The sequence below is a fragment of the Boleophthalmus pectinirostris genome, unplaced genomic scaffold, assembly GCF_026225935.1.
Source record: "Boleophthalmus pectinirostris isolate CB_2022bp ecotype Guang Dong unplaced genomic scaffold, ASM2622593v1 HiC_scaffold_3, whole genome shotgun sequence".
NCBI classification, from domain to species: domain Eukaryota; kingdom Metazoa; phylum Chordata; class Actinopteri; order Gobiiformes; family Gobiidae; genus Boleophthalmus; species Boleophthalmus pectinirostris.
The window spans coordinates 25,896,275-25,923,685 of record NW_026571299.1 but is presented as its reverse complement, the minus strand read 5'-3'; the positions used below and the strand labels follow the sequence as shown (position 1 = coordinate 25,923,685).

At 38.2% G+C, this 27,411-nt stretch overlaps 2 protein-coding genes across 4 annotated transcripts; one reads left to right on the top strand and one right to left on the bottom strand.

Annotated features, from left to right (window-relative positions):
- The first annotated feature begins 209 nt into the window (after positions 1-209).
- On the top strand, positions 210-22,039 carry nab2 (NGFI-A binding protein 2 (EGR1 binding protein 2)). Of its 2 annotated transcripts, XM_020937015.2 has the most exons (8): positions 210-297; positions 2,162-2,521; positions 3,829-4,342; positions 5,446-5,579; positions 7,015-7,066; positions 7,424-7,535; positions 7,854-8,039; positions 19,576-22,039. In XM_020937015.2, exons 2-8 carry the CDS (start codon positions 2,166-2,168, stop codon positions 19,662-19,664), a joined length of 1,443 nt encoding a protein of 480 aa, XP_020792674.1. In that variant the 5' UTR covers positions 210-297; positions 2,162-2,165; the 3' UTR covers positions 19,665-22,039. The 2 variants fall into 2 exon arrangements, with proteins under 2 accessions (XP_020792674.1, XP_055016940.1); XM_055160965.1 differs by lacking the exon at positions 19,576-22,039 and having other exon boundaries at positions 7,424-7,573; positions 7,854-7,949.
- A 1,002-nt stretch (positions 22,040-23,041) lies between these two features.
- On the bottom strand, positions 23,042-27,349 carry zgc:113184 (uncharacterized protein LOC553745 homolog). 2 transcript variants are annotated; one of them, XM_020937028.2, is made up of 4 exons: positions 27,234-27,349; positions 26,170-26,286; positions 25,112-25,437; positions 23,042-24,235 (listed from the first exon to the last, which is right to left on the bottom strand). In XM_020937028.2, the coding sequence occupies exons 2-4, from the start codon at positions 26,279-26,281 to the stop codon at positions 24,047-24,049; spliced, it is 627 nt and encodes a 208-aa protein (XP_020792687.1). In that variant the 5' UTR covers positions 26,282-26,286; positions 27,234-27,349; the 3' UTR covers positions 23,042-24,046. The 2 variants fall into 2 exon arrangements, with proteins under 2 accessions (XP_020792687.1, XP_055016599.1); XM_055160624.1 differs by lacking the exons at positions 26,170-26,286; positions 27,234-27,349 and adding an exon at positions 25,913-26,048.
- Positions 27,350-27,411: the final 62 nt, after the last annotated feature.

The window sequence follows — 27,411 nt, the reverse complement described above, 5'->3', positions numbered from 1 at the left end:
TAGGAGCGCCAGTTCTGGAGAGACGCAGAGGGTTAATTTCATCCCCCCACGCCCACCACCCACATCTCCAATTTGAAAGCCGCCTCTCTACCGGGAGAGGAAGGCTCTTTTTCGGTCAGATGGCGTGCTGCAGTCCGCCCCCGCCATTCTCCAGCCCACACACACGGCAAAAAGGCAGCCAGCAACCAATACGGTGCGCCCGCGGAGGATTTCTGCCACTGACTGGTGCAGACGAGCTACACGGGGATCCACTTCACAACAGTCTGATCCGAGGACGCTTTGGGCAAAAACTGCAAGGTAATTAAATAACACTAAACCTAAGCTAATTTTACATTTCTTTTCAATTCGTGTTTACATTTGAGGTTTTAATGCCTGTGTAAAACTATTTTTGTCCGTCTTGCGCGTCAGAACATCGTAGCAGCGCGCCGTTGGTGTCATCGTTCGTTGGGGAGACCCGATTTGCGTAATTACGTCGGTCCCCTCTCGGCGCGTCCGTGTACCTGAGCGAAAGAAGGTGAGCGTTGGATCTGCCGAGGCTTTATACGTGTGGTGCCATCGTGCGTAATTTTAATGCGTAATTTAATGCATTGTAATGAGCAATTTGGTGCCGTTTTACCTAGCCTTTTAGCAGTGGTAATTTCGGTAATGTTCTCTGTCTCTCTAAAACACTTTTGTCAACTAGAGTTTACAGTTCTTTTATTTTTTATTTTATTTTATTTTTTTCCATGAATATGCTCTCCTATAAAAATAGATGTAATAGCCTACATGTGAGGACTTGGACAATGGGCAGCTGCTGAACCAAGCATCTGCAGTTTTTAGTCATTTGTAATTACCAAGTTGTGGGTGGGGACTGAAAGGTTGTGGGGGATCTGTGCGTGGGTCACTAAAGGTTGAACATTATAATTTTACCAATTACATATAAACAGAAAAGACATCTCATTTGGTCTGTGTTTTATTTAAATTGTGAGTCAGAACATTATTAAGATAATTGCTGCAAGGTCAAATGGCCACATGTACATTAGTTAGATTAGTGCTACTCCATCTCTATCGGACACTCTAAACACTGTACACAAACACTGGACAGAAGTGGCTCAAGGACACAACAACAATGCATTGTTGAGTGTAGGGACTGAACCTCTGACTTTCAGATTTGATGTTCCAACTTAGCTCTTGCCACCCAAAGTACTAGTTTATGCACACAAAATGTACTCTTTGAACTGACAAACTTCAATGGCTGGAACATGTATAACTGTAAATGGTAATAGGCCCAGTATCTTATAGTGATTTTACAGACGCTCAAAGTCACTTTACAGTTTCACACATTATTCATTCACTCCACACTCGGTGGTGGTAAGCTACTTTTGTAACCACAGCGGCATCATAAGCCCTTCCCACCACCGTCAACACACACATACTACATTTATAATAGAAGTGGGTGAAGTGCCTTGTCTTGGGACACAACTGTTTACTGCTGCACTACTGTGGCACATGGCACCTAGCTGTCTCCCATCCATTGCCTTTAAGTGGTCAATAAAGTCTTCTGCTTGTTCTGAGAGTTCATACTTCACTGTGGTTGGTTAATTCCACCTGTCACTCACGTGGAGTCTTAAGGAGGTTGGCCAGTAGGTGGCGTGGGCTGGGGGAATTATCTGTGTTTGAGATTTGCATTAAACAGACAACCACTGAATCACTATGTAGTGAGATCACCAAAAGAGCAGATTGTCACATGGATGAGATCAACAATTCAATCATTATCACCATATGGCCCAGTGTACCTGCAACTACAACAGGTGAGCTGATTTGTGCGCTTAAACAAGCCTCTCACATGCAAAATTACAGTCATAAGCTAACTAGTATTAGCCAACAGTTTTTCAGTAAGTCACTCCCACCTTTTTGTTGAAAATCAAACACCTAAACATGACCATGAATGCTCAGACTGTTCACAGGCGCCTGAAAATGTGTTGTATTTTTTCTTGAGTTTTCAGATGATCTTAAAACTTTTTTTATTGTGCATTGTGTCTCCCTGGTACATTCCGCCAATAGAGATACATGCAGAACACCCCCATCGTGATGTCACTGCAAAGTATCAATAAGATAGGCCTTGACCCTTGAAAAAGTATATTCTCTGTCCAAATACTCCATATTTCTCTTTCTTCCACAGTGCCATGTCTCTCCCTCGGACCCTGGGTGAGCTTCAGTTGTACCGTGTGCTGCAGCGGGCCAATCTGCTCTCCTACTACGACACGTTCATCCAGCAGGGCGGCGACGACGTGCAGCAGCTTTGTGAGGCGGCGGAGGAGGAGTTTCTGGAGATCATGGCTCTGGTGGGAATGGCCACTAAACCTCTGCACGTGCGGCGTCTGCAGAAAGCACTGAGGGACTGGGCTGCTAACCCCGCTGTGTTCAGCCAGCCCATGTCCTCTGTGCCACTGGGGGCGCTGCCAATGTTTAAAGTGGATGGGACAGGGACCAGAGCAGGAAAGAGTCTGAGCAACGGGCAGCCGGGGTCTCCATGTGAAAGGTGAGTGTAGAATTGTCCCAGCTATGAATAGATATATTTATGGAGACTAAAGTAAAAACTAACTATAAAAGCATTTTATTTTATTTTTTTTAAACAGTAAGAGGTGCCTTACCTCTTAGGAGAGAACTATACTAGTGTTCCCACAGCTGAGAAGTGTGGGGGATACCATATTTTCACTCACAATTTATACATGACATTTCTTAAAAACAGCTTGCAATGTGTAGCAACTTTAGAGGACACAAGTGTTCACTGGCACTGGTCCATCTGGGCCTTATTAACTGTCTTAAGTTGGAGTTTTAAAGTCTTAAAGTCTTTGAGCATCATTATAGGCCACTTTTTAGCCATAGGTCTCAGGATGATGAAAATATTATATCTTTTGAATGTTCAATAGTCCTCAAAATAAATTTAGAGAGGAGGTATTTTACTTCTATGGGGTATGAGCTGGTAACACATAACATATTTAGATCACAATGTTACCTTTTATTGTTTTGAAAATGCTATTTGCAGAAAATAACAAGTCGCTCCCCCTTCAGAGCGCTATCACAACACAATCAGCATGCACCCCCCTAATGAAACTACGGCACCTCATTATTTGCGTCAAGTTTGTCAAGTGAGCGTATTTTTGTCGTGTGGGAGCACGGATGACGGAGGCTTTGTGGGCAGAGTATTGTACAGAATCTTGCACCTAATGGTAAGCAGGGTTTGAGTAGGGCCTGGGAGAGATCGCTAGATTACTCAAACATGCATGAATGACATCTAAATCCTCTTCAGGCATGTTTTTAATGAGGGAACAAGTTTATAACATGCTAGAAAGCTGAAAATAATTGCTTTTGCATAATACCCCATATTACTCAATTTTCTGATCTGTCGTAATATTGTTTCCTCATCACAAACCTGCCTGGAGTTGCTTTTTGTTGACAAAACCTTCACTAGAATTATTTGGATGATTTCAGCCCCGGAATTGCCAAAAAGGAAAAAGGAGGTAAAAGGAGCTGTTAACTTGAAAACTATCACTTCATGACATCACAAGGTAGAACGGAGCATTTTGAGCTATGGAGATGTAGACAGACTACAGTGTGAATAAAACAAAACACAACACCAGGTTTGTTTTTGAGGAGGTAACAACATTATAACTTCACTTAAAGCTCACAAAAGTCCATTTTGTGTAATAAAGGATGTTGTTTTAATGACTCAGAATAAAAATAAAATAGAGACAAAATAGAGAGTGATAGTATATTACAGTCATATTGCCCAACCCTAAGACTTCCACTGGTAAAAAAGTGACATAATTTCCTCTTCTCTTCCAGGGAGGACAGAGCCTGCTTGACGCCCATGCACAGTGGAAGCCCCAGGAGCCCGTGCTCTCAGCCCTCTCCCCAGCCTCCGGACCACCACTACCGGGACAAACTCTCCCCCATGGACCCACAATGGCTCTGCCCCGACCAGGATGCTAACTGCCCCTCCGGCCCAGACGAAGATACCCCCAGCCCCCCTCTGCTCTCTATCTGCCCCTTGCCCTCCGCCTCGCCCAGCTCCTCCTCCTCCGCTCTGTCGGCCTGGTCCGGGGGTCAGCTGGATCCGGATACAACCAAAGCAGTGATAGAAAGCGTGGATAGACTATTAAGGACACTACCCAGGTCAGATCCTACAGAGGTGAAGACACTGCTGAGGATGAACAAGAAGATGGCGAAGACAGTGGGGCATATCTTCAAAATGGGCGCGCAAGATGTGAACAAAGAAGAGGAGATCAGAAAGTACAGTTTGATCTACGGACGCTTTGATTCGAAAAGGAGAGAGGGGAAACAGCTCACACATCACGAGGTAAGAAACTTCTTTTAAAGAAGCATTGTGTAACTTCTAAGATGGAGGGTTCACTACTTGCTTGTTATTTCTCTGCCTCGAATGTCCCACAGTAGGGCATTAAACATATCCCCCTTGTATTTCTTCAATTACAGGTGTTTTATCGCTCAAGAACACCTTACAAAACATGAATTCTTACCATGTGCAGGCTCGCTTCTCCATAGACCTGACAATTAACCTGTCTCCATTGTGAATACCAAGTTACTACTGTGGAATAATTAAAGCAAAACAGTAATATCACCATGGAGGCAAGCAGAAAAGTTACAGACTGCACCTTTAATATAACAAGTGAAAGACATTTGTGTATTTTTAAGTTTACTTTGTCAAACACACTACTATCTATTTTAATGGAGAATATTCTGAGGTGTGGTTTAACTTTCTATTGCCATGGAAACAGACACAGGTGACATGCCATCTCCAGAAATTTACATACTGTACCTTTAAGAATGAATCAGGCTTAGTAACTACTTACTTAGCATCCTATTAATTATGTCTTGTTATATGTAGATTCTGTAGTAGTAATTAGTAGTTGTTGTAGTAGGTTAAGGTTAGTCTTTATTGTTCCTGTAACTAATGTCTCTTCCTCATTTGGACAATCTTTCAATGTCACTGTTGAAAGCTGGAGAAAGTATCAGCGATATAAGTAGAAGGTTTTGTTTTGGTAGTAGTAGTGGTACTGTTATTGGTAGTAGTAACAGAAGTAGTAGCAGTTGTAGTCCAAAAACATTCAGTTTGTCTTCTTTTGTGGATTAACTTCTTGAATTCTTCTTAAAGACAATACAGTAGGAGATCTATTTACCTCGTTTACATGTTTCTGCTGCTGAAGTGTCACGATATGCACAAGTGACAGTTCAGAAGATTTCAATAAGGTAAATACATCTCCCATTGTATTGTCTTTAAAAAGAGCCCAAGAAGTTAGTAGCAGGTCAAGGTGGATTTTAATGGGACCAATGCATAGGGCTGGTCAATCTTAGGTCTTATTATGAACACATATTTAGAAAAACAAATAAAACTATAACTGAAACTGTAACTGAAAATGTAATGAACATCTGTTTGTTTTTCAGTTGATCATAAATGAAGCAGCCGCTCAGTTCTGTATTCGAGACAACGCCCTCCTCCTTAGACGGGTGGAGCTGTTCTCTTTGGCACGACAGGTGGCCCGGAAATGTGCCTACACCTCCACGCTCAAACACGCCAGGTAGGACTGGGAGATATGGTGATCTAATCGAATCATGATCTTATTTCTGTGAAGATATGCTTTTTGGTAAAATGGCCATATCGTGATCCAATATTTTTTTTTTTTTGAAAGCAGTTCTGTACCCAAATTAGTAGTGTCATGATACTAAAATTTAAAACTTAATTTCGAATAGATTCAATACTGAGATTCTGATACCACAATGAAAATAAAAAACAGTCTTTATTTAGACAATGGAATGTGATTTTCAACATTAAATTATAGTACTTTCTTTTATATTCCCTTGTGTTATATGTGTGTAATCCCTCAGTGGTCCAGGTTGGTTCCAAAGTGTTTCATGGGCATTTACTCATCTATGTGCTATTATACTTCAACTAACACCAGGAAACAGCAGCCCTTTAGAAGAGCGTGCTATTCACCTCTGCCGTAGCAACCGATGACCAAACCCCCCCTGCAGTGATAGCTTGATTGCACCTTGAATTTGTCCTTGTTTTGGTGCTATTAATAAAATGTATTGATGAAGAACCTTGGACCAACTTGAAGTGAAAGGAATGAATCACTCTAAAACATCATGTCGTGTTGTACTTATTTTTCCTTCTGTTAAGTGAATTTTTGTCCCCATTCAAGACTTGTGTCAGGATTTTGGTGTAAAAGGATGAGTTTTGATGTTTTTCAGTTGTGTGTAATCTGTTAAGAATTATAACTCTTCAATCAGACTAAATCACAAATCAATCAACAGTTCTAGGGCTGAGCAAAGAAAAAAAATCTCATACTGATCAATCACAGTTTTCAATTCTTGTTTATTTTGTTGAATTAAAAGGCCTTTAAATGGCTTCAAATATGACTTGTCTGAAATTAAACAAAACAGAAAAATGGCAAACTAGGTCACACTTGAAAGATAGATTTCTATCTCAACAGGGTTTTCAGCTGGTTAAATAAAGGTTGATAAAGAGATATACAGATTTCTTCCTCCAAAGTCTGACCTTCTGCTCCAAACCACATGCTTTCACTGACAGAGGATTGGATGTAGACATGTCCATTAACAAGACTCAAACTGATTATTGACTATTTACACCCTGCTCCAATGCATGCTGTTGTTGTGTCTTTGTGCAGGTCACTTCTATCATCTTGCCTAACATGAATGGGTGTGTCCTTGTGAGTGTTGGTTTTAGTTGAGGGGGCTGAGTAACTTTAACCACAGCTGCCCTGGGGCAAACTGACGGAGGCAAGGCTACCAATCTGCTCCAGGGCAGCTGTGGTTATAGTTACTTCACAGATGTAACCCACTGTTATATACTGTTATATGCTGTTATGGACTGTGGCACTTTTAAAGACATGCAATACAAATGAGGCAAAAAGCAATACAATTATTTTACTAATTTATTTTTATTTTTTTTAATAAAATATATTGATTGAAATGTCTTTGTTAAATTTCCAGGACCAATCCAGAGGAGAACCACATACTGCCTCTAAAGAGACCAAGACATGAGGTGAGTTTCCACATTATTTGTCAGAAATATGTAATACACAATATAAGTAAAATGTTTTGTAGTGATAGTATTAGCAGAAGAAAGTAGTAGTCGTACTAGCAGAAGTAGCTGTGGTAGTAGAAGTAGTAATAGCAAAAGCCCTCTAGTAATAATAACACTTTTAGTATTAACAAAAGGAGCAGTAGAGGAGAGTTTTTTTAATAGCGATACTCATAGTAGTCACAGTAGAATATTTTGAGCTGTAGCACTAATAGTAGCAATACTTTATTTATTCATATTCAATATATTTTATTTAACAAATATCTGCCAGCTTTAGCAAAATAAATTGTCAGCTCCAAATGTTGTGACATGTTCCAGGTTTTGGTTCCTGAAAACTTGTCTCTTTTGGGAGTGGAAGGTCCAGAAAATCTGAACCAACGCAATGATGAAGACAGTTTATCAGCAGAGAGCTTGGACAGTGTCTCCCACGGTAAATAAATCGCATGAAGACACTGGACACTTTATTAGGTACAGCTGTTCTGAAAAAATATATATATATGTCCAAAAGAGCAATGCAAGAAAGAAAAAACTTTGGGAAGAGTTGCCCATTTTTTACTCAGATTTACTATCATTTGAGGGATATGTACTACAAATAAATGTATGTGATTGAACATTTAAAGAGTATGTGCCCAGTCCTCCGTGCATTCAAACAGAAAGGAGAGTTGACACTAGAATATATTGAAAAAACTGATCAGTGCATTGTGATTGGTTCATTATCCCATCATTCAAATGCTCTCCTCTTGTTTAGACGTAGGGTCACAGTGTAACAAGTCGCCTTCTCCTCGCCCACACAACGATTCGTCCAATCACGCGACCTGGAGCCGTCATCTGATGCAGCAGACGCTCATGGACGAAGGGCTGCGATTAGCCAGACTGGTGTCACATGATCGAACCGCCAAAATCAGCCTGGGGCCGGAGGGGAACCACACAACAGGTAAACACAAAGATTATCATATAAGAGTGGATAAACCCAATATCCGACTGCAGTGATCGTATAAGATGGTAAAAGGAAGGACATTTGATGTAAAAACTGTAACTGTAACTTTTTTGATGGTGGACACTTGTCTTCATGGAAATGTTATTACTTTGCTTGTAATGTTACTTAGTATGGCTTTAAATGTATCTATCTCCATGGTATTTTAGCATTAAATCATTTGCAGTTGAATAAATGCAAGGTAGATCAGTTTAATGTCATATTGTGGAACATTCCAAAGCATAGTGATTACTTTCATAGTGATGGCTTTTACAAAAGTAATACATTTCATAATTGCATACATTTATTTGAGCACTTCAATAATTTAATAGGAAAAATGAGGGCCCGACCAATATGGATTTTTTTGCGGCCAACATGATCCCAATAAAATGGGAGTTGGAGGTGCTGATAGCTGATATAAAAGCCAGTATATTTAGTGGTATAAAAATTTACTGTAAATCTTCAGTTGATTGTTAATCTTAGGTCTCTACTGGATTTAATATTGGGTTCATTTAGACTACATTTATTGTTATTCTGCCTCTTTACAGTCATATTTAAAGACAGTAGGTCGGCCTAATGTCATTTTTGCATGACATTCTAGCCAGTAAAGAGAGTAAGTAAACTAATGCTATTAGTCTTTAGCGGTAAATGCTTGCGTGTTCAGTAATTAATTATATGTGTAAATGATGACCATTCACACCTCTATTCACAGCTCATTTGCATATCAATGCAGTCACTATAGTCACTTTACACTAGGCCAATATAAGAGAAAACAGGCTGTTTATGTGTGGGAGCTACAGAAGCTAATCACTAAGCAGTGAGAAAGTAGCTTCATTACCAACACATTTGTAGCACTCAGCGCTCACACAGGCTCCTCTCAGATCGCAAGTCTGCACTAATAAGTTTGATAAGAAACAAGCAGTAGTTTTGTTGTAGGTTTAAACTGTAATGAAGTTCGCTTTTATTTCTCATCAGTATTGTATCAGACATTCTGTACTGTAGATCAGTACAGAATGACAATTAAAGCAGCGCCTCAGTGTTGTGCACATGGATCTTATAAACAAGTGCACATGAGTGACGTGACTCTAGGGGTGCATTCAGGGGCAGTACGGCGTCATGCACACAGACAAATGACTCTGCAGATAAATACTGATGCAGCACCACATATTAGGACATTTATCTGTCTGTAAATTGGATTCAATTGACATAACATAGGGAATCTAACCTTTATAACGAGGTATAACATGCCCACGTGGACTATCGGCCCATATCGGCGAGATTTAAGCCGATAGCTGATATGTCTCCAAGTGTCCACATCGGCCAATAATATCACCCAACCAATATATCGGTAGGGCCCTTGTAAAAATATTTTATAGAATATTTTGGATATTTCTTTCACCACTGTCTGAGAATAAACAGTACAAAGTCCCTTCCTCCTATCCCTCAGTAGTGAGTTATTGACCATTTTAATGTCATGCTATGGAATATTTCAGAGGAAGCATAGAGATAATATGTGGCAGTGCATTTTTATAATTGTAATACATTTCACAACTGTATATACTTATTTGACTTCTTCAGTAATTTTGCAGTAGCAGTATTTTTGTATGATTTTGCATTTTTCTTACACCACTGTCTGAGAATAAACAGTACAATGTTACTCGTGTTCCTCACTAGTGACTCACTGATCTTGTCTTAGGGTTTTGGGTTGAAAATCCCATAGGCAGTGATCCTTTTAACCTTTACTCTTACAATGAATATTTGACGGTCTGTTTTGAACTGGAGTGAGTCAGGATGCGACGCCTCCATTTGAGACGCGCACAGTGAAAAATTACACATCTCACAATCTCACAACAAGAGTCACAAGAAAAAGTGCCTGAACAACAAAGTGAAGAGGAGAGGCTTTGATAACACACTGAAAATAACCCTGAAACAGACACACACTTCTCAAATACTAAGTTACATAGTTCTGACAAAGTAGTGGTTTGTTATTTTAGTCCAGGTTTTGATTTACTTAGTTTTAGTTTTAGTCCTGATTTAGTTTCAGTTTACGCCTGATTTGGGTTATATTTTATAGCTGGTTCAGTCTTGATTTAGTCCTTGGTTAGTTCAAGTTTAGACTAAGTTTAGATCTAGTTTACACCTATTATAATTAGTGCTGTCATGTGATTAAAAAAATTGAGAGATTAATTCATTATGATCTGTAATTAATTAATCTAATTAATCTCATTTTAATCTCACCTAAAAATTGCTGAGAAAAGCCTTCAATTTGAGGTATTTTCATTTAAATTCATTATTACATTATTGTGGCAGATCAAAAGACTGATATAGATTAAAAAAAGTGACTTTATAAAGTCATTTATTGTTTAACAAATCTCTCCAAATTGGCTGTTGAGCCCAAGTCTCCATGAATAAGAAACTGTTTGCTGTAAAGTAGCAAAGACTAGGAAATCTAAACATAATAACTTTTGTCTACTTAAAGACAATAAAAAGTCCAGTCTTTCCTTAACCATATTAAAAATATTATTGATAGAGAAATGCTTTATATATGAGATCACTGGTTTTAGTCCTTGTTTTAGTCCTGGTTTAGACCTGCTTTAGTCCTAGTTTAGTCCTGGAATGGATTAATCCTGTTTTAGTCCTGGTGTTAGTTCTGGTTTAGTCCTGGTTTAGACCTTGTTTAGACCTGGTTTAGACCTGGTTTTAGTTCTGGTTTTAGTTCTGGTTTATTCCTGGTTTAGACCTGGTTTTAGTTCTGGTTTAGTCCTGGTTTAGACCTGGTTTAGACCTGGTTTTAGTTCTGGTTTTAGTTCTGGTTTAGTGCTGGACTGGTTTAGTCCTGGTTTAGACCTGGTTTAGTCCTGGACTGGATAAGTCCTGGTTTTAGTCTTGGTGTTAGTTCTGGTGTTAGTTCACAGGAGGAAGCGCGGTTTACGCCGCGTACGCGAGAAAACACGATCCACACGCGGCGCATGGGAGCACGTCGTTGTCCGCGCAGTAACTACGGAAGGAAACGTGGTCCGCGCGTTCTCAGGTTAATGACGATGATGAAGGTGTGTGTTTGTGTTTGTGTTTGTGTGTGTTTGTGTTGTGTTGTGTTTGTGTGTGTTTGTGTGTGTTTGTGTGCGTGTCCTCTCATGTGGCAGGTCACTATAGGACAGTAGTGCAGACATCATGAGTCTATGCAGGTTGTTTTCACCAGTGACATTTAAGTTGTAGGCGATTTTATATTTGTTATTTTCTTTTATATTTCACTTCGGGAGAATAATTTCCAAGACACGAATGTGTTTTTACCTGTGCACTGCTGCTTCTGTTCTACTGGCTCTTCGACCTCGTCCATTGTGCGACTGAGGCCGCCAGCGTTAACATAATGTTTACATCGCTCTTACTGCGCGCGTTTTGTGTGGGTTTCCGGCAATGAGTGGAATTACCGAAATAAAAAAAATTATAAATGTGTTTTGTGTGTGTGTGTGTGTGTGTGTGTGTGTTGTTGTTGTTGTTGTCCCAACAACACATAAAAACAGGTTTTATAATAAAGCAACTCGCATACAGAAACAGTAAAGTTAGAGAATAAAAATTAGATTAACGCGATTAAAAAACATAACGCGCTAAATATGACTGTAATTAATTAATCGCAATTAACGCGATAATTTGACACCCCTAATTATAATGCATTCATATTTACACACTAGGGGTGTAACGATATCCAAATCTCACAATACGATATCGTTACAGTATGATATTTATTGCGATATTTATTGGTGGGGAGGCTCACGATTAGAGATGCATCCAAATCTCTCAGTTCGATATTTTCATGATATACGTCTCACGGTACAATATTTTCACGATATACATCTCACGATACGATATTTATTGCGATATTTTGTAGAGGCTAAACAGCTCAAACTGTAAATATGCTACTTTTTCCTCTTAAAATGCCTTGGCAAGACTTAATCCAAAGAACTAAAACTTAGTAGTGCTTAAAACTGTTATTTCATCATGTAGTATACATTGAAATGGAGCAAAGGATCATGGTCTATGTAGTTTCTTGTGTGTTTTTTTGTTTTTTTTTGTTTGTTTGTTTGTTTTTTTTACTATTACTTTTACTATTATTACTGATATTACTGCACCATAACTCTTAATTTAAGCAAAGAGACTTATAATTCGATATATTGTGATGGTCCACGATATTATTGTGAGAACTTTGATGATACAATATCATGATATTTCGGTTATTGTTACATCCCTATTACGCACACATTTTATCAAAACTGGCACGAAACCTGGACTAGACCAGAACTAAACCAGGACTAGAACAGGACCAAACCATGTCTACATTCAGACTTAAATGGAATTAAAAAAGGATCCAACCAGGATAAGTGTGAGTATAGCCTGGTTTAGTTCTGACTTAATCCGGGTATAGGACAACATTTTCTTTTGCTACAAATTGTGAAGTTTTTGTCTTTCTCAATGTATGGACAGGACAGGCCGTACCTCATGTGAAACCTCCAGAATTTCACTAGCTCTGATTCATGATTGTGTGCAGATACTTGAGTTTAGGTAGTGACGATTCAGAGAGAGAGGCACTTTAGGTTTAAACCAACTGAATTTGAGCACTGAAACTAGCAACATAAAGGAAAGACTGATCTGACTCATTCTGTTTTCCAACTGGATAATCGCCTTGAAAACCAAAACACCACAATGTAACATAAACAACCTGACCAGTGTTGGTTTTTTTTTTGCAATTAGTAATAAATCAGTATTCCAGTTGTTATCAGTAAAAGCTATATTTGATTTGAACATGTTTACCTTGTATCTGGAGGCATGTTTATAAAACTGAAATTTGAAATCTTACATACGCTTCCTTTATCTGAATATCTGGCTTTGCTCTCATAATATTTTGTTCTGGTTTGAATGGAGGGGACCCATAATTCTCCAGGACAGGTGCAGTTGTGACAGTGTAGAAGGAGGAAGCCGAGGCGTGGGCGATCGAGGAGGGGAGCAAGGGGGAGGAGAGGAAGTGCTCCGTGGGTGGCGTGCTCTGGCGCCCCCTCCCTGTGACTGTGGCTTTGACGTCAGAGTGGCGGGCGGGCGAGCATTAGCGTGGGCACAGAGGAGAGAGAGCGTGAGAGAGAGAGAAAGGGAGAGACAAAGCAGAGAGAGCGAGCGAGAAAGAGAGGAGGAGGAGGAGAGAAATCCCATGTCTGTGTAGCTTATACTGTAAAAGTTTAAATCTTTATTTTTATCACAGATTCACACCTTCTGCATGTTTTGATTTTTATTACATGATTTGTTTATTACCTTTCATCGTTTTCCCGCTGTTACTACAAATTGGTGATGTTTAAAGGAGCAGTATACACTTTTGTGGGTGGAGGGTCCAAAACCTTGCACAAAATTTTATTAATTTTGCATTTTACATGAAAACAAGTTGGTAACTCCAACAGACCATTAATTGTTTTGGCCATAAAAACACTTTAAACACAATTTAAAGATAGATAGAGATTTATACTATACATTATATACTATATACTATACATTTATACATGAATATTTTCCTGCTTGATTCATCAGCTGGTCTTACTTCGTAGAAACCGTCTGACCATTAGGATTATGAATCCTAATGCTGATGCATTAGGATTCGTTCACTCGACGAAAGGCGATTACTTTTTTTATTTAAGCAATCGCTGCTATTTGGTCATGACATATGTAATGCGCCGCTAACGGGGCTAACTGATATATTAAGCTTTTCCCAAATCCTGTAGGAAGAAGGACAATAACGTCTTTGCTCTTGATAAAATCCACCAAACATTCTCTTTGTTCTGGCTTTAAATCCTCAATCTCAGGAATCGTTGCAAACATAGAATGTATGTCTTTTCGCTGATTGGCTGATGCCCGAACTCGCACTTCTGGGGTTTTTGCGAACCGTCAAGTGTATTCTGATTCCTGACCTAGTCACTGGAGAGAAATGAAATTGAGCTTAGAGAGTAGGTGGTGCCAGCCTGGCTAAAACATCAGGCAAAGCAGTAAAGTTTGAATGAGACAAGCAGGTGACAGACAGTCTGATTCATCAGCTGGTTTCACTTTGTGAAAACCGTCTGACCTCGCAGCATTAGGATTCATTTGCTCGACGGTAGGCGGGTACTTTTTTATTTAATCAATCACTGCTATTTGGTCGTGATGTATGTAATGCACCAAATTCCGTAGGAAGAAGGGCAATAACGTCTTTGCTCTTGATAAAATCCACCAAACATTCTCTTTGTTCCGACTTTAAATCCTCGATCTCGGGAATCGACACAGAATGTCTGTTTTGTCTACATGCATCTCGAAATTTTTTACTGTTGTTTACTGTGCTGTACCACAAAAGGGACCCAGACATGTGCTTGAGTTTGACGTCATGGCTTCACAGCTGATTGCTGTGGTGCATACGCGGTTTACAACTTCCGGGGTTTTTGCAAACCGTCTAATGTATTCTGATTCCTGACCTAGTCACTGGAGAGAAATGAAATTGAGCGGAGGCACTAGGTGGCGCCAGCCTGGGTAGGTGACAGATCCTGAACCAGAAAACTTATAGTTTTAAGATATGAGGAGCGAGAGAAGCTATATTAAACATGTACAGATATTCTGTAGGTGATATGTTTGCATTCATATTGATTCTACATAAAACTAATATTGGAAAAGTGCAGCTAATCCACAACACAGTACACTGGAATATGGTGACTGCTTCAATCTATGTATTTTTAATTTTATAGATATTTTTTGATAATTTGTTTGGAGTCATAGCTTGACAACAGTTGTATGCATGTATCTATTTATTAATCACATTTGTTTAACAAGAGGAAAGAGATAGATAGTGTGTATATTATTCTTGTGTCCTTGAGTAAGATACTTCTCTGAGGGTGTTTTTACACACATACTAAGTTATGGATATATATGCCGAACATAAGCGAACGCTACAATCACATCAATGACAAATTATAATACACAAATTAATAGTCAATTTATAAAAGGAAAAAAAAAAAGAATACAATGACATCTAGATGAAGAAAACTGGGCCATTTTCTCAGTTTTCCCAGATTTTGTCAGAGTTACTGTCTCCCAAAGGAAAGTCGTCATCCACAGTCATCATCCTATTGACACAGACACTTGACATATTCACTGTTTTGATGATTTCATAGTAATTTTGCACAAGTACTGGCTTAACAAAAATATTGTTGTAAAAATAGAGTTGGTTCTTAAAAACAGCAATGGCAAACAGCCTCACTTCTGTCAGTCTGCCCCAAGGCAACTGTGACTACAATAAACTCATGCATCATAAAGAATTATATTGAGAAAGAAAGAGAGGGAGGAGAGATGGGAGAGGCAAGGATTTATAGAAGGAAAGAAGAGATAGTCAAAAATCAGAAGAGGAGAGAATCAGACGTAATGGAGGAAGCAAAGAAAGAAGAATAGAAAGAAAAAAGAAGAAAGAGGCAGGTTAAAGAATAGATAGAATAGATAAAGAAGAACAGACATACAGAGAGAGAGAGAGAAAGAAAGAGAAGAAGGAGGAGGGACAAGATTTTAAAGAAAAGAAGGAAAAAGGAGACACAAACGATGTTGGAGATCGAGTGACAGACAAAAGGAGACAGAGAAAGTGAATGGCAAGAGAGAGAAGAAAAGGGTAAGAGAGAAATTCGAGGGAAAGAAAGAGAGGGAGGTTGAAAGAAAGATGAGAGGGAGGCTCATAGGAGAGCGGAAACAGAGGAGGTAGAAGAGAGAGGAAGGGAAGGGAAAGAGAATAGACATACAGAGAGAGAGAGGAAGTGAGTGGTAGATAGAGGACAGAAAAGAGAGAGGGAGAGCGAGGAGATAGACGGAGGGAGAGTGGATAGAGAGTGTGGCGATAGAGGGAGAGGTAGAGTGCAGAGAGAGATAATGTAGTAAGATTGAGAGAGAGAGTGGAGAGGGAGAGGGGGGAGATAGAGGGAGAGATAGAGTGGACAGAGAGAGAGAGGGAGAGAGAGTGGAGAGACAGAGAGGAAGAGTGGAGATAGAGGGAGAGAGCTAGTGGAGAGAGAGAGGGGAGATAGAGGGAGAGAGAATGGAGACAAAGGGAGTGAGAGTGGAGAGAGAGAGGGAGGAGATAGAGGGGGAGAGAGAGTGGAAAGAAAGAGGGAGTGTGGAGAGAGAGGGAAGAGGAGAAAGAGGAGGGGAGAGAGAGAGAAGAGATAGCAGGAGAGAGAGTGGAGAGAGTGGAAAGAGAGAGAGGGAGAGAGAGTGGGTGTGAAGGGCGATGTGAGCTGTGGGAGTTAATTTTCGGGGCGTTGTTCTGAGTCACAGTGACACAGCTCCAGATTAAGACAGGAGTGGGCAGAGACATGGCTCCATGTTTTATATTCTCCACACAAGTCCAGAGTGAACAGGACTCAACACATATGTTTGAAGGATCACTGGTTTTATTCATGTTACAATGTCGTTTCGTCATTAGACACAAAAGTACTGCTTCAGCTTCATTACATCACAAGGGTGTACAGAGCATTTTTATCTTTGGAGATGTCAACAGACTATTAATAAAATATTACTCAAACATGTGTGAATGAAACAAAACACAACTCCAGGTCTGTTTTTGAAGAGGTAACAACATTCTAACATGACTTAAAGGTCTTATATTTCACTAAATTGACTCATGTTATAATGCTGTTACCTCCTTGAAAACATTTGTGTGTTAAACAGATGTGAAAACACAACTCCAGGTATGTTTGTGATGAGGAAACATTATAGCATAGATCAGAAAATAGTGTAATATGGGTCCTTTAAAGCTCAAAAGACTAAATTTTGTGTAAGATAGGACCTTTAAAATACACTTTGTAACTTTACTGCTTACAGGTCTACCATGTAGCCTGGCTGGCGCCACCTAGTGCCTCCATTCAATTTCATTTCTCTCCAGCAATCAGAATACACTAGATGGTTCGCAAAAACTCCAAAAAAGTGCGATTTCGGGCACCAGCCAATCAGCAAAGAGCCATACATTCTGTGTTTGTCAACGATTCCCGAGATTGAGGATTTAAAGCCAGAATAAAGAGAATGACCAAATAGCAGCGATTGGTTAAATGATAAAAAGTACCTATCTACCGTCAAGCAAACGAATTCTAACACTGTGATGTCAGACAGGTTCTACGAAGTGAAACCGGCTGATGAATCATTCTATCACCTGGTTGTCTCCAAGAAGATGTTATGGATTTGCTTGGAGTAATGAATAATGAATAATTTGGGAATTGAAATGTGTTGTTTAATTACCATTTTGTGTAGTTTCTTTAGTTTCCAAAGTTTTTGCCAGTGTTTGATAATGTGTGTGCATTGTATCACCATGGTAACTGCTGAACATTCTGCCCATAGAGATCCATGTTGAACACTCCTAGGATTATGTCACTGCAAAGTATGAGTGATTTATGATTTATGTATTTATTTGGGCAAGTAAGAAATGTACATTCTGTTACACTGGAATATATAACATTAATGAGATCATAGCAGAAATGACAACAACAAAAAATAAATAAAAATAAAAAATTGGCCTAAAAAGGAGTGGGAAGAAGAAAATGTATTTAACCTTACTGCCCTCTTCTAATCTAACACAATGAACTTTCTTTCAAATTTTTTAGACATTTTACATTAAACTATATGAACTATTTACAAGTGCGGACAAAGAGTCACTGTTATAGCTTGTAACATAATTGTATTGCAGTAATACATAAGGATACCAACAATGGCAAGGAAAATTAAGTATCAATATATAAATAAGAAATAGCCTACTTAATTCTTAATAGAATAAAATACAATAGAAACATATATGAACTCTTTTAGTACACACACATTTATAATCCTGCATGTTTAGATTTCATCACTTCACACACTGTTCCTGGACTAAAGTAGGACACTAGACCAGACTTTTTACTGAAATTCAAAACTTTACAGAACTTTTTGTGTACAGGTTACACAGACTTTTTCTGGCAGAGTGATGAGTTTTTGTGGTGGCGTTGGTCAGACCATGATGACTTCATGAGCGTGGGAGAATTTCTTGGAAAATTCCCCTGAAGCTTTAGTTTAAAAACAACTGGTTGCATCACAGACTTGTGTGTTTGTGTTTGAAAGTTTACTTAACCTTGAGTGAATGTCGGGGTCAGGCACAGAATGTACATTGTTTTAAAATGGGCAGAAAAAATGTGTTTCCAAGTAAAAACTCAACTCAGGAGAATACACATGAGAAGCAGTAGGGAGGATGTATGCAGCACAAGTTTTTCATACAGCTGTTCTTATGTTTCCCAAAACATGTGTGTGTGCCACGGTAAGGCCTATACACACAACAGTTTATTTCCTAAATAAAAATACTGTTTCCAGCCCTGTATCGCTCCCTGAAGTACAAGTACAAATTGACTTTTTAGGGTGCACTGTGTAACGTTTTGGGTGAAGGGTCCTCCACCTGCTTGTCTCCATGGAGATTATTTTTGAGCCTGAAATGTTAAATGGATCTCTGTGGAAACAAGCAGGGGGCACCACAAGGGCATGTTACATATCAGATCAGTGGAGAGGAAACCCCACTGAGATTTGTAACTATAAAACCACCTGTGATTAAATAAATGCTAAGTATATAGTATTGAAGAATATACTATATGCTATATAGGTATTAGCTATACTGTGAAACATGCCAGGCAAAGCAATGACATCTCCATAGAGATATGCAGGTGACCCTCCATTAGAAATTTTACAGACTGCAACTTTAAAAGAATATTACTCAAAAAGTAAAAAGCAGTAATCTAAGTAATTATTTAAGTACTAGTATTTGGTGAACAAACAACTCAAGCTGAAAACACACACAAGGTTCTTGTAGAGGTGCAAATGCAAGGAACAGTAAAATAAAAGTGAAAAAATGCATAGCACACTCAGATGGCCGATGAATAATGATAAAAAAAAAAAAAAAAGCTTTTGGACATCAGCCATCTGTGTGTGCTATGATTTTTTTCACTTTTTATAAGTTCTCAAAATGTAACCAGAAACTGAAACCGACTGATACTTTGCAGTGACATCACTCGGAGTGGTGCCTATGTCTATGGATGGAATTCACATCAGTTACTATGTTGACACAATGCACACATTAGCATGGGGACATATTTTCATTTTCATTTGTGATCAATATGAGCTTTCATAGTCATGTTTAGGTGTTTGATTTTCAACCAAAACATGAGTGTGACTAAGTGAAAAACTCTTGGCTTGATAGCTAGCTTGTGACTGTAATTTTATTTGAGAGGCACTTGTTTAACAGCACAAATCATCTCACCTGTTGCAGTTCCAACTCAGCTCAGCTCTTTCTGGACAGATTTGGTTCAAATAAAGCTCAGATTAGATCTAACCTGAGTCGAGCTTCTAAGAGAACGATGCTTTCAGTGAGCTTCACAGCCCTAGGGGATGACAGTGACATCAGCTGCAAAGTACATAGTATAGTACTGACTGTTTCTTTTCTTCACAGAACACGACAACAACAGAAGAACCATCGCGGTGTGCAGAAGCATCAGCCCCAGTGTAATCAAAGAGGAGTCCAACCACCGAGTCAAATGAACCAGAGACTATATCACCTCCAGCCACCCATTATAAACTATTAGACACTTTTATTTTACAAGTCTGCCATTACACTTTACAGACCCTGCTCCACTGTGGACATGTGCTGTATTCACTAGACTGTCAAAAGTATCAAAATTTAGATAGTAACCGATACAAACTTCACAGAACAGAAATGAATCCTGAACAGCTTTAAAGTGATATTGAGCTGTATCAGAACAAGTATAAGAGCACATAGACTAGTATATGTCCATGGACCACTATGGAACCTACCTGGACCACTGAGGGATTGCAGGAAAAAGAAAGTACTATGATTTAATGTTGAAAATTATATTCAGTTGTCTAAAGAAATAGTGTTTTTTTATTATCATTGTGATATTGGAAGCACTACTGAGTATCAAGTCTCTTACTTAGCATTGAAATCGAGTTTGAAATATTAGTACTGTGATAACACTAGTATTTACTCACATGACCACATCTGCATGACCAAAACTAAACAAAATTACCTTAAAAAGGGTTTATATTAGATAGATTTTCTGTCTAATTTTTTCAAAAGAGAAGTGAATTTAAAGAAGGAAAATCCATCCATCTGAAATTATGACAAATTTCTAGAACTAGTTTAAAGGTTCTGTATTACACAAAATTGATTTTTGTGAGTGTTAAGTCATGTTATAATGTTGTTACTTCATCAAAAACAGACCTGGAGTTGTGTTTTGTTTCATTCGCACATGTTTGAGTAATTCTTTATTATTAGTCTACATCCACAAAGCTCAAAATGCTCAGTTCCACCTTAACGTTTTTCCTTTAGTTCTGTAGAGATTGGATATTCTAGGGTTGAAATTATCCAAATGATTCTAGTGAAGATTTGTGAACAAAATAAAACACAACTCCGGGTATGTTTTTGATTAAGAAACATTATAACATAGCTCAGAAAAAAGTGTAATGTGGACCTTTTAAGCTATTCTTCCATTGTTCTGTGCACAATCATGATTTCATTTGACTGGTTTTATTTTAATGGTGCAGCAGGTGGCAGTATAACTTTGTAAAATAAGTTAACGGGGACACTTAACAATGGGATACGATGCAGAGATGATTGTACAGTATTGTATATATAAAAACTAGAGAGAGCTTTCTGTAGATAAAGAAATGTAGATTCTGTGCAGCTAACATTTGAAGTTGTAGTAATAGATTTGCTCAAAAACCACTGTAATTAACTGCATTTGCTCATGTTCAGGAATTGTATTTAGAATATTGTAAAATGTGTAACTTATGGCTTGATTTTCAATGCAGCAGCTTCTAAGTTTGGGTCTTACCCTTTGAGTAGTGGTTTTCAGTTGGCCCATTAGTCTGACTTGGGGGTTTGAACTGGTGATCCTCCAGTTCAGGGGTAATTTCTTTATTCAAACTACAAGTTTTCAGTATCTCACTATGAAATTGCCCAATATTTCAGTGGTAGAGATCTTACAAATTAATACACAGAAGTGGGTAGTGGTCAACAATTGTGCTCAAGTATAAGTACTGTTCGGTGATTTAAAATAATAGTAGTACAAATGCTTTTAGGTAAACTACTAATCAAGTAATAAGAGTAAGAGTTTGATTTTGTATTTGAAGTGGACGTATTTGGAAGGACTAAACATTAAACAGTGCACAAAATCTCATATTTTCAAAGGATAGATACAAAAATTAGACAAAGAGCAACCAACACTTTTACTCAAGAGTACTGTTACACTGTTAAATATATTACTCAATTAGGAGTAAATGTATACATAATGTATACTCAAAGAATTACAATCTTTAAAGGTTACTCAGATAATTGTTCTTGATTAAATGTACCTGAGTACTAACCACCTTTGTTAATACTGAATGAAACATAACAAAAATGATTCAAAATAACGAATTTCTTTATTCTGTTTTCCAATATAAACAAACTTTTTAGTCAGAAAAAAGTGAAAATGTTAAAAACAAGAACAGGTATATTTAACTAAACACTGCCAACTGTTCTAACTGCACTGGTATGTTGCAAATGATGAATCAAATCTGGTATAGACCATAAAAATTTGCAAAACACTGAATCAAGTTCAAATAATGTTATATTTTTTCAAGTTTTTGTCACTTGTAGACTTACTCAGACTTTAAATGTAACTGAGTACTACCCACCTCTGTTCAGATACTACTGATCCAAACCAAAAATACAAAAAAAAAAGTCAGAAAAACTAAAAAAAAAAAAAATCTGATCAGGTACTTTTTGAGTCCAATGATGAAAACCACCACTCAGGCCTTTCCTCTCGCGACCACCAGTGACCTCTTTGGTTTCTTATGTTGCAGATTTAGAGATTATTTATTTTGTTACTTCATAATAAATGTTATTTTATTGCACTAAAGTGAGAGAGTGTTTCTGACTGACTGGCAGCACATGCGTCACAATCTGGCTCCTGTTGTCAGTGATTCACCTGTATCGTCTGCTCAAAGGACAAACACACAATACCGTTTTTATATTGTATTGTATTACGTAACTAGTCATTAACAGTCTCAGTTGGCAGAGTGTTCATCCACTGTTCCGAAGGTTGGAGGTTCGAATCCTGCTCTTGACATAAACATTATCAGCTCCCATAATAGCTCCCGCAGATGAATGCTGTCATTGTGTCCTTGGGCAAGACACTGAACCCATCTCGCCTCCAGTGTTTGTGTACACTGGTGTGTGTGTGTGTGTGTGTGTGTGTGTGAATGGGTGAGTGGTTCCTTGGTGTAAAGTGCTTTAAATCTTGAAGGTGGAAAAAAGCTTTTACCATTCAGATCTACATTCACGCTAAAATAAAGACAGTAGTGACTAAATAAAATACTATAACAAAAACTGGTAAATAATAAGTACTTTCTATATTTTTTAAGTGATATTATTTAACCATGCTGTACTTTTCTTCCCATATTAGAGGTTGAGGCAGTAACTGATAAAACCTAGCTATAAATAAAATAAAAAAAATTGGACTTTACATCATTCGAATGCTAGGATATTTTGTTTTAAATAGCTTTTTCCTATGACAGCCGTCCTAATTTATCTTATCATCCTAAATCCCGTGGACAGCTATAAAAGAGTCAAAAGAACCACGTTAATTTGATATTTGCGTTGAGGGGAGATGTACCTAATAAGGTGTCCGCTGGCTGGAGCCTGGTTTCTTGTTGGAAGTGTTTGGCAGGAGATGACAGAGGCGTCCATCTCTGATCATCTGTCACTGTCTCTAATCGCACAGTTTCATCTTCTATTCTTAGCTCCTGTTATTTCCTCCGAGCAGACAGCTGATCGTCACAAGACCAGACCCACAAACTAAACAAACATGCATCATACATCATCTTATATTAGAAAAGGGACAGACTGAAACACCTCCACTTCTGCTGCTTTATTGTTTAAACGAGAGATAACAAACAGTGCGTACACAATCAGGTAGAGATCAAGACAAGAGACATAAGATCTTTATATTAATATTACAATGAATAAATAATGGTTCAGTTCACAATTTTGACATCACATTTTGGACTATGAATATATATATTTTTTTTTATATTTGCAAAATGTTAAAATGTAAGAGACATGAGGAAAATAGCAAAATATGCCCCTTTTGACAACTTTACAAAATTAAGTTAAAGCTAATCCAGAGTCCAGTCTAGAGCAATAGAAAAAAGAACTAAACCACTTCAGTACTCCACATAGAAATTAATTTGAAAATTAAATGAAATACATTTTTAAAATGAGTTTCTTTTGGGATAAATAAAGTATCCATCTATATATGAGTCCAGAGTACTGAACCGGTGATCTTCCTAGTAGGGTTCTAACTATGCCCATAAGTAATCTAAAGTGTTCACAATGTACTTTACCAAGAGCTAGCAATTACTTCATATACAACGCACAGAATAGAGACTACATTCCACTAACAAAATATGCAAATATATGGTGTTTCATTCTCTGTCCCAGATTTGTATTGATACTTTACAATGACATCATGGTGGGGGTGTTCAGCATGTATATGTATGGCACAATGTTCTGAGGTTTTCCATGGTGACACAATGCACACATTAGAAAACATAGACATAACAGTTTTAAAACTCAAGAGAAAACACACAATTTTTAAGATTTAGATTAAAACCAATGTTGTGATCTGAGTAGTGTTTTCAGTTAGCATCACACCCCAGGAAATGTTGATGACAGCAGCCGCCATGTATCAATATTATTCTCGTTTCATATCATAATAAAATAATATACACAAATACTGGCCTATTGCACCATTAGAGAAAAGGAGATCGGCTCATACAATACATACTACTCTGTATTTAAAAACTACCCATATTTATTCATGAATTCACAGAAACCAGTTCAGCACATGGGCTCTCTTCTATGTGATGTGTGTGTAGAGGTGTTGTAGATACTGCCCCCTGGTGGTGGTGTTAGCGGGGAACACAGCCTGACAGAACTCACACAAGTGGGACTGCAGAGTCACATCAGAAATCATCATTCCGCCAGGGGTAGGGAGGTGGTGGGAGTACGGGGTCCCTGAGGTGTTGAGGTAGCCAGTTACAGGGGTCTGGGTAGAAAACAATTGGAGAGAAAAAGAAACTATTGGTGTCATTGTCTTTCTTACTTTTTTAAAGAGCCACTATGTATTTTTTATCTGGTGGAGGGTTTACCACCTTCTTGTCTCCATGGAGATGTTATTGCTTTGCCTGGAACTCTCCACATTATATCATTTAACTTTCTTTATCTTCATAGAAACAAGCAGGGGACACCTCTTGGCCACACTACAGTGTCTGAATCAGATCACTGCAAGTTTCTGTATGTGGAATCATTTTTGAATAGTTTTTATTAGTATTATTAATGACATACGCTAAGAATTAACTCATCTATCTTTTTGCAAACAAGCAGATACCACTAGGCCAAGTTGCAAGTCAGATTTGTGAAGAGGTGACCCTTCTCACAGTAAAAATGCATGCTTCTCATAGTATTCTTGAGCTAAAAGTATAGAGACTAATTTTAATGCCAGTGTAAGTATTAGGTATCATCAGCAAACACCTAACTGTGCTATATTTTTATGGAGGAAAAAAAAGCAAGGAATTAATCTGTAACTTGCCTGAGAGGTGACAACACTCAGGCAAGTTACAGGTCAGATCTGTGGAGAGGAGAGCTCGCTCACAATAAGAATGTAAGTTTTTTTTAAATAATAAAAACAGCTGTAATTTAATAAATGCAACAGAGGGTGATGCATATTGTGCGACATTCCAAGCAAAGCAAAAGCATCTCCATGGAGAAAAGCAGGGGGTAGTTGTTTATAATTTATGCTCCTAGAAATGTTTCAAATGTGCACTGTGGCCTGAATCTCAAATTGAAAACTCAAAATTTGCAAATATAATATAAATTGTAAAGCTGAAAAATTGCTATAGAAAAATATAGAATAACTCCTTACATTTCTCTCTGTATCTTCCCCATTATGATGAAGGCATTTATTATATGAAGCTCCATTGGACAAGGTCAAGACTGAAGAGAGAGACTGAGGAATGCTGAGCTCAGATTTGGGGTCTTTCTTTTGGACACTGGTATTCACAGACAGCTTGGACATGTCTTGTGCCAGGAGGTTGGAGAAGTTTCCAATATTTATGGAAGATTCCTGAACGCCACACGGTGCTGCTGGAGTGAGGAGAGGAGGAGTTGGGTGAGGAGATGAGTTCAGGTACACGGGGTATTCAGAGTCCAACTGTGTTGGTAGGTCTCCAGGATCTTTATTTGAACCCCCTGAAAAGAAAAAAAAAAGCTGGTCTATATACGGTTGGTATAATACACAAAGCAATGTATTTGTATCAATAGAATGGTTATTGTAGTTTTTTTGCAGCAGCAGCAGTCAAAATAAATATGGTATGAGGGTCTATTCCAAGGCTATGGGAGAGTGAGTGATTTTTTTTATTTGTGCTGACAGAGAAAATGCTGAACTTTGTGCCAGTTTCTGTTTCATGTGGATAGTCCCAGTAATTACAGAGATATGAATCATAAACTAGGTCAACAAACGTCCAATCTGACAGTTAAACAGCAAAGCCCATTATAGAATTCAAACCTGTCCTCCAGCTCTACAGACATTCTAGAAAGTTGTGTCAGCATATGCAGGATAAAAGGTGGGCTAAACAAAGTCTAATCCAGAACTATAAACTGGGGTTTTATCAGGTCAAAATCAGGACAAAATGAGAATAAATTTAGAACTAAAACCAAGACATACTTTTGCCTGGCCAGGTGAAATTCTTTTCTTGTTGAATTCCATACAAACAAAACCACTTTCTCCAGATGGAATACATAATGAAAGCCTGTTGTTTTACTAGACAAGAGTATACCAGGTCTAAAGCAGAGCTAAACCAGGGAAAAAACAGAAATAAACTTAGATTAAACCTGGGTCAAATAGGACCAAACCAGGGCTAAACCAGAGCTAAACCAGAGCTACATGAGGTCTATCTCAGGTCTGTATTGTGTATTCAGTACCTTGTTGCTGCTTGAGAGCAGCGGTGAGCTTTTGGAGCATCGAGGCCTGTCTCAGACACAGAGACCTGAGGCGCACAAACTCCTGATACAGCTGAGCGTATGCCTCCTCCATCAGGACTGCACCGAAAGTGAACAGAAAAGATAAATAACACGAGACAAATCTTGCACTACTTGCACTATTATCCATTTTTCAATATATCACTCATCGAGTTAGTTATGTGTGATGTGTTGTGATTCATGATTCCAAGGTTTTTTGTGACAGAGAGTAAAATACATACTTTAAGATTGATTACAATAATTATTTCAAGTACAATGACATTTGAATCATTGTCTTAGACTCATGTTGTTGGAATGTGTCTTGGGTTAGACAACTAGAGTAAAGGGTCACCCACACAAATACATTGTGTTTTATGTACTTACCTTTCATAAGAGTTTACTCTTACTGATACGGCTAAACCCTGATTTAATAATGAAGCTGTAATCTACTGAATCTCTATTGTGCATTATTAAGAAGTTAAGACATAATATTGCCTATAACAATTTAAAAATAGACTGACAAATTTCTGCTATGTGTTTTTAATAAGTGCTGACTGCCAGGAGGAACTGGTTCAAAACAGGGAAGTGAAAGTAGATGGAACTCAAATAACCTGCACACATAGATAGGACAGCACAGTGCTCTTTAGTCAATATATTTTAGTGATTACATTATAAAACTGAATCCATGGCGAAGTATTATGCTATTATGCTTTATTCAGGAACAACTGCACAGGAGAAAGTAGGTGCAAATCACTAGAAACAAGCACAAAAGAAAATGCAACCACAATCTAGTTCTGTCACATATGCTGTAACTATGAAGAAGTGCAATTCCTTATATGTCAATACAAAGTTAAATGAGTACCGCAGTGCAAATTTAGTTGAAGTTTATAGCAATGTTTCGTTTGTGATGAAAAAAAATAGGCTAACAAATGAACTAAAACACCAAAGTATGAGGCAATAACTTCTAGCAGCTTAAACAAAAAGATCCTGTGTCACAATGATGAAACAATATTTTTTTCTTTACTTACTTTTGATTTACAGCAACACAAATCCCAGGGCAAGAAAGTTTGTGGAGTTTGTGTTAGGTTTTTGTGCGTGGAAGAGGCGTGTCTTTTAATTCTGGTAAAACGGGCTTTGCTGCGTCATGACGTCATCTCAACGGAGCGCTCACCTGACTTCCGTAAACAAAAGCCAAAGAAAACCAAA